The 8,072-nt window shown below is 40.1% G+C and overlaps 1 protein-coding gene across 1 annotated transcript; it reads left to right on the top strand.

Moving 5' to 3' along the window:
- Positions 1-579: 579 nt before the first annotated feature.
- LOC109964070 (C2 calcium-dependent domain-containing protein 4C) lies at positions 580-6,239 on the top strand. Its single transcript, XM_020607113.1, has 3 exons — positions 580-656; positions 785-996; positions 1,905-6,239. Exon 3 carries the CDS (start codon positions 1,953-1,955, stop codon positions 3,210-3,212), a length of 1,260 nt encoding a protein of 419 aa, XP_020462769.1. The 5' UTR covers positions 580-656; positions 785-996; positions 1,905-1,952; the 3' UTR covers positions 3,213-6,239.
- Positions 6,240-8,072: the final 1,833 nt, after the last annotated feature.

Genomic DNA, 8,072 nt, shown 5'->3' with positions numbered 1-8,072 from the left:
GGTGGAGCTGAGCTGCCTATTCCAGGGCTGTTTTTTGGCTTGGATATCTAATAAAGCAATGACTGTACCCCTCAGTCTGTGGTTACATTTGACTCGGAACCAAGCATCTGGTCAAACAGTTAGTTTTGTCCTGCAGATCAATGAAATCAGTGGGATCCTACCTATTTCAGACAGACAAATGTATTTGTTGCCATAGCAAAGTTTCCAGGGAAACTGATCAGTTGGCCTAAACCTGAGGACAGACAGACAAAAAAACAGACCATAAGGGATTTAAAACAAACAAAAAAAAAAGCTGCTGTAAGATGACTTGGATCACAGGGCACACAGGTGCATGTGCTCCACACCACATTCTCTGCTCAGCTGAAGCTGCTTTTTCTGGTCAAATATGGAGAGTCTTATTAAAGATAATGGCTTAATGACACACAAAAGCGCCTTAGTGCGTGTGCTAGTAGAATAAATACTAGCAAATTTGGCCTTTTTATAATGGAGCTTGGGCTGAGGAACAAAGTGTCACGTCTCGTGTTCTAGTCCTTGGTTGAAAATGTGAACCTAGTTCAAAGAGAGAAACTAGGATAAGAAGTAAAAACAAAAACAGTTTTCATTCCTGGGAAAAGAAAACGAGTAAAGCAGAGTTGATGACATCCGTATGCACTCAGGTAATACGACAAAACAGTACAAATATTCTCAGATTTGTTGAGTATGGAGCAGCTCTTACTGCGGTGACGGCTGCTTAAATGCGTTAAACGCGCCTCGGCTCCTCATACATGACCAGTATGTTTTCTAGCTGGTTCTGCTGGCAAACACGGAAACGTACAGTTTGATCTTATTGGTCAGCTGCAGCCCTGCAGTCTATAAAACGCACCACAGGAGTTCCGGTGCCGAGACTGTCTGCAGGCGCAGGGCAGCAGCACAGCGGAGCGCACGAACTGAGCCAAAAGAGACCTGTTACGGACGAAGCGAGTGGACAAAGAGGAGTGGGTCCTTTTCTCTAGCACTGTAAGTATATTATTTGTGAGTTTCTGCAGATAGGAGTAGTGTGTAGTCTCACATTTCAAAGCCATGTTAAATTTAGGAGGTTGTGGGAAACGGACTGGTGCGTCAAGGGGGTCGTACCTGTTGAATTTTTATTTAAATCATTTGCTGAAAAGGTTTCAACTTTTTTCGCTTAAAACGCACAAGACCATCTGTTCAAACTAAGCAGAAAGATGATCGCCAACATAGTTTGGCCAAAATCAACTGAAGCATGATTTTTCCGAACTTTTATTTATTATCCTGTGCATGTGTAGTGACGAACGTCCTAATTTTTATAATTTAAAGAATAAACAGTTCTGTTAACAGTTCGATAAATAGTAACATGAACATGAAACGTAACTTAAAATTTTGGCCATTATTAAGCCAAGACAGTTCATATTTTCTTAGACTCGCGTTTTTCACCTATCAATGAAGTCTGTCTCCTTTCTAAAAAATAATTTTTAAAAAACACCCATGACTGTGTTTTGTTGTAAACACTGTAATATTGTTTAATTCTTGACTCGGATATCTAATAAAGATTGTCATTATGCAGTTTCAAGATTTCACATGTCTCCCTTTAGTAAAGTGCAGCAACCTGAGTAAATGAACTGCAGTTCTTCAAAAGACTTTTAAAGATTTAGTATTTATCTCTGTGAGCTTTTACTCCATAGCATCTGTAGTCAGTAGATCCAAAAGTTCATTCATCGTTCAGTATCCTCTATTTACAGTATTTAATCAGTCCTAATCCTTTAAATACACAGGGTTTAACCATAGACGGCTGGTGTTTGCACATCAGGGCTGAAACACCTTGTGTTATTTTTACCTCTGCCCTCTGTCGAGTAACCCTCCTCTGATTACCCACCCCCCAACACCCATTGTCTTATTAATTCCAGACACTCCTGACTGCACCTAGCCCACACATCCCACTCTCTGGTGGGACCATGTGGGTTCTGGATAAGATCCGCGGTACGGTTGAGACAAGTGTGCAGCGGCAGGGGGAGAACGTGGACAAGAAAGGTGTTGCCCCAGCCTACAGCAACGTCCTCACCCCTGACAAAATCCCTGAATTTTTTATTCCTCCAAAGCTGGTCAGCTGCCCTCCAGAACCCGACATTCCTAATCCGAAGGCCAAAGGGGGGCTGGAACCATCCCCCTCAGAGCAAACCATTGGCAGTGGGAGGAAGATCAGCAGCCCAAGAAGCCCACGTCTGGTGGCCAAGATCACAGGAGACACCAAGAACTTGCTGAGAGCAGCAAACCGCCACATCATACAGATAGAGAGTGCAGATGATGTCATAGCTGGTGACACCAATGCAGACCCACAGTCGCAGACAGCTATGTCCCTCCCTTATGTTCCCAAAACTCAAACATCTTATGGCTTTGCAACCTTGAAGGAAAGCCCTCACACTCGTCGTAAAGAGTCACTGTTCCACTGCGAGCTTACCAGTCCCATGACTTCCCCAAACATCCAGAGGAAGACTCCTGGGAAGGGCTGTGAAGGAGGAAACCATCTGAATCCAGCTGACTGCAACACCTCTCACATGAATCCTTATCGGTACTTCAGCGGTGGAGAGAGTGACACCTGCTCCTCAGCTGAGTCTTCCCCCTTCAGTTCTCCTCTGCTCTCACGCTCTGCCTCCCTGCTCAAAATCTTCACCCATGAGACACAAGCCAAAGTCGTGAAAGCCAAGCGGACGTTTGCTCGTCACAGCTCCCTGTCCACTGACGAGTGCAGCTCAGCTGAGCCAAGCCCCAACATCCAGCGACGGCTCCATGTCCCATCCTTTCACGGTGGAGCCGGAGCATCTGACCACAGCCTCTACCGGGAGCACACCATCAATCTGCACAAAGGCGGGATTGTGAGGATCAATGTCAACTATGACTCCAGCACCTCCCGTCTGCTCATCCGGGTCCTGGCAGCAGAGAGTCTTTACGATAAACACTTTGACATCAAAAGCATCAACTGCTGCGTGTCCATCTACCTGAACCCGAGAAAACTCCAGAAGCAACGGAGCAACATAATCAAGAACAGCCGCAACCCGGTTTTCAATGAGGATTTCTTCTTTGACTCGATAAGCTCAGTTCAGGTGAAGAACCTATCAGTGAAGTTCAAGGTGGTGAACAAAGGGACCAGCCTCAAAAGAAACACACTGCTGGGAGAGCGAGAGGTGCCTCTAACAAAGCTGCTCCCAGGGCTGTAAAGTGACCTGGAGGTCAAAGAAGGCAAAAACCAAGGATACCAACTGAAACTTAAGTGCTTTGCACTGGTTTCTACACAGTCTGCTCCTTTTATTCAGATAAATTAAAGCAGTGACAATAAAGAATTGAAAACAAAGGCTTTCTAAGAACAGACAGATTCGTAGAAAGAAGATAGGCTTCACAAAACCATTCCCTTGACGTAGGTGGCTGGATGACGGATTTATGGTTGAGGTTTGCCTGGTTCCTTCTCCCAATAATGAGTGCTCATTAAACCAAGCTGCCCTCGAGAGCAACAGATGAACATTTATTTATTTTTTGGCCATCTTCCAGCCAGTTTCCTCAGCCAGGTTTGGTTCTAACATTGGACAACAGCTGTGCATCAACTGGTCTTGGTGTCCTTGCCTGCGATGTGTTCATCATGTGTTTCATGCTTTTATTATTGTAATACTGACCCATATCTGCAGCAGCACAGGATGTAATTCTACATTAACTACATATGTGTTCTGCACAGAGATGCTTTTGTCAATCAGTGTGATCTTTGAAGTGGCACTGATGTGCAAATGATCCTTTGATCACAGTTGCCATGGCCCACCTCCTACAGGGACGGGGGGGCAAACAGAGCAGTCACAATAGTCACATTTACATGAACATCAAAAAGAAAATTATAATGCCATTTATAGCAAAAGTAAGAGTAAAGCCCATGATCACTCTAATTTGATTCTGTTAGTGTCAATATGCTCTTTCTGAAAGAACTCAAAGCCCCGTAACATGCAGTGGATGTAAAAGTGCCTGTTTTGTCTGTAAAACTAAATCTGCCCTGTGGAGTTTTTTTTTTAGTAAACACACAAAATTTATATTGCCATTCACTGTTTTTCTCTTAAGGCATTGCGTGTATCCCAAATGTGCTGAATGCATTGTTTTACTCATGAAACAACTTTTTCAATACTTTAAATCCTGCATTGTTTATATCAGTGTTCATTTGTGAACATGCTCCTTTGCTTTCCAAATGAACAAATGCTTCTGTTGGGTCATTGCTGCCTTTGCTATTGTGTTATAGCCACTGTAAGTAAGCAGAATAGCATTAAATCAGTGGCAGGATGAGAACAAAACAAAATAAAACAAATAAACCTTACTCCATAGTGATGCTAGTGGCCAAAAAATTCCACAGGGCACCTTTAAAGTTAGTTCTTTTCAAAACACATTTTAAAAATCTGCCTGTGCATTGTAAAAGTATTTGACAAATCCAAAACAAATATACAGGTTTTAAGTAAATAAAAGTACAATGAAATTAAATTTGTGATTCTAATGCAACGTTCAAATTTGAATTTTTAGAATCATTTTGAAAGGAGTTTATCTCTGGAAACCAGTTGAAATATTATTGTAGCATTTGCAAATTTCACTTAAAAAGGGTTTTACAACTCCATTATAGACAAAAATTACTCAATAAGATGAGATCTTGTGCAGTGTGGGGTACCTGGATTTTAATGTCTTTATAAAACAACATTTATTAATTACATGAAATCTAATTCATTGAATTAATGAACGTAGAGGAGGTATCTGAGAAACTTCCAGGACATTCAAGCTGCAGCCTGTCACACATGCCTCATCCAGTGTGGGCACCATGATTAAATCTTGCGCAGCTAGGCAACGGGCTGTTTCCACATGGATGCACCAACATCTTTGCTCTGCATTCAGACCAGTTGACATCACCTTAGTATTATTCTGTACAAATTCTCCAGGAAACCTGTAGCAGAGATGATTTTTCTTTCCATTCTGCTTTGCTCAATTCCCTCAGGATCACTTGTTGCCTAACTCGCAGTAGATATCTAAAATGTCCAGCTTCTAAGATGCTTAAATTGATCCCTCTCTCCAACATTTTTTTAAGTAGTCCTTGAAGGTTAGTACTCCACAGAAACAGTCTAATAGATGTAAACCTGTGCTTTAACTGGTGTTTTAACTGCCTTTGGATTCATTTAGATTGCAGTGAGACAGCAAACAATGTTTTGAAAAGTCCCACTTTTACGGTGTGATCAAATTAAATACATCACTCATGTAAACAGAATTTAACAGTCCTCAGTTTATGCAACCAGACTGTTGCCTTTGTCACAGCAAAGGTAATAGACAAATACAGTACTTATGTGCATGTAAATGTATTAAATGTCTCATATGAGAAAGAGTAGCACACTGGTCACAGTGCAGAGTACCAGTTGCATGGCATGGGCATGTCAGTAACACACTGGTGTTTGCATCACATGCTAAAAGTTTTATGAAACCCTAAAGCCTTAGCCCACTACAGTATGTGTATGAGAGACAAAGTGTGTGTGTTTTGACTGGCATGACATTGTCTAAAGTTATTAAATTTCTATGTAGTATTTAGTTTTAAAAACTTTTAAATGGTTTGATTTAATATGTCTGATGGATTTGTACTATATATAATTATATATGTACGAGAAACGAGTACATATGTGTCAGTGAAATGCCAATTATGCACCAGCAAGTGAGAAGTACTGAAAGAGAGGCATTTTAATTATGTCTGTCTCAACTTCATTGAAGCCCAGGTAAAGAAACAGAAATGTCAAGAGCAAAATATGAACAAAAGGAAAAAAAGGAGAAAGATATTGTATTTTGACATGAACATCAGCCCTCTCGTCTTTCGGTGTACTCTGCTGTTCTTCTGAGGGTTTAGAAGAAATTGCATGTGATTGCAGCCTCAAGTGCTCAGTGGATGAGAGCGACTACAGAGAGCAAAGCAGTCAGAGACGACAAAGTAATGCAAATTAGTGAGGCGTCTTACACACTGCCCCAAAGCTTCTGTTGAGTTCTGTGGGGATTCCTCTCACCTGGTGTTTGTAGCTCACTTGTAGCACTGCTATTGATATTCTCCATATACTTTATACACCGTGACACTGCTGGCTGGTTTTGTGTCAAAGTCTGTGACCTGTTGTTATCCCTGTTGTATACTAATGTGGAAACATACAGTGCCTGCTCAAACCTTTTGTGAGGTTTCTTCTAGCATGAAAATACGTCGGTACTAACGCAAATGTTTATAATAATACACCTGGAATAGGAGTGATGTGCTCTGCGAATTGTCTGACTGATCCTAATTTTATAACTAATTACTCTGAATGTTTTCATGTGGTGTATCAATTATCATTGAAATGCAGGGCAAAAACAAAGTTATCTGAACACTTCTGCCTCAGTCAAACTGTGGCCTCGTTACAGATCCACATTGTAAGAAGGCAAAAAAGTTATAATAATAATAAAATAAAATTTTGCCCATGTCTGAACCTAACCTTATCACTAACCATATTGGAGGAAATATCAATTGTAACTGATAGAAATAGTCACAGGAAAATACACCTTAATATGACTTCATATAGTTAAAATCACTGACGTTTTCTGGTGTTTTTAAAAACTGACCCACTTGATATGTAACTGAATCATATCACCTTTTGTTTCTTTGAAAGTTATAACATTTACATTTAAGTTTTGAGAAACAAAGATGTATCAATTAATTGATGCCCTATAGATGAGATTTATTCAATTGCCTTAAACACTTTTTACAGTTTTTATTCTAGATTTTGAGCTGCCTGGATGCTTAACCCCTATCAATAACAGAAATACTGAACAATAGATGATGTTCCTATCAACCCACTTGACAAAATGGGCAGTACCTTTCTTTTCCTTCTGCTTATTGTTCTTACTGAAAACACAGTGTAGCCCCCTAAGTAGCCTACGCTCTATAAAAATTCTGTTTTTATGTTTTTGTAAAAGTATATTTTCTCTCCTGTTTAACTAGTCGACAGCCTTGCTAGCAAGCTTCAATGGACACAGAATTATTGCGTGGATTAAAAACAGATATAACTTGAATCCTTACCAGTGGTGAAGTAAATCATACAGTAGATGGTGCTATTAAAGAAAGAAGTACTCTTCTGCTAGTGGAGATTTGGGCATTTTGTACTCATCTAAACATTCAGTTTAGTTGAGTACAGTACAGCACAGTATTGCACAGTACAAAATGTAGCATAGATTCAACTAAACTGAATGTTTAGTTGAGTCTATGCTACATTTTGTACTGTGCCACACTGTCTTGCTACTGATAGCCTGCTAGGTTAGCATCAGTCTCAAAGTACAGCTGTGGCTGATTGGAATTTAGTCATTAATTTTAAAGAAATCATTTGATATTTTGGGAAATATGCGTTTTCACTTTGTAGCCAAGTGTTCAGTGACAATATTGATGGTGCTCTTGTGTTTGCATGCAAAGTTTTGAGCTAGAACCAGGAGGTGATAAGCTTAGCTTTGCATAAAGACTAAAAGCATGGGGGAAACCTCTATGTGCTACTGAAAAGGTAGAAAATCAACCCAATGGCACTTATGATATGTAAAATGTCAGTTAACCATCAAAGTCATCAGGACTAATCCTTTGTAAACCATGAATAGGCCTATGTGTATCAAATGCAACTAATTCAATAGTTGTCAAGATACCACACTCCGACCACCCAGAGTAATGACACTTGTCCAGCTGGAAACAAGGTTGGTCATTTAAATGTTAACCTTTACTTGATCCACAGAGGAATTATCTGAATTAACTTTTCCAATTTCCAGCCTGTTGTTGTGGTGAAAGTCAGCCCGTATCCCTGTATTCAATAGCTGCTTAATTAGGTATGGGTCGAGAGGCTTGACTGATAACATTTTATATTAGTATTGAGGAAAGAGTCAGTGCCTGTGTGTGAAAGATTGTCAGTTGAATATTACATTTTATTGGCAGTAATGATTAATTCCTTAAGCTTTTTTTTTAATATTGTATATACAATATATGGTGAAATGTCTCTCAAGTCTTCCTGTTTTGACAGGTTCTTTCT

The sequence above is a fragment of the Monopterus albus genome, unplaced genomic scaffold, assembly GCF_001952655.1.
Source record: "Monopterus albus unplaced genomic scaffold, M_albus_1.0 scaffold83.1, whole genome shotgun sequence".
NCBI lineage: Eukaryota > Metazoa > Chordata > Actinopteri > Synbranchiformes > Synbranchidae > Monopterus > Monopterus albus.
This window is presented reverse-complemented; position numbering and strand designations above follow the sequence as displayed.

Bases quoted from the DNA above. Each gene is read 5' to 3' on its own strand.
- LOC109964070 (XM_020607113.1), top strand. From the start codon at position 1,953: ATGTGGGTTCTGGATAAGATCCGCGGTACGGTTGAGACAAGTGTGCAG.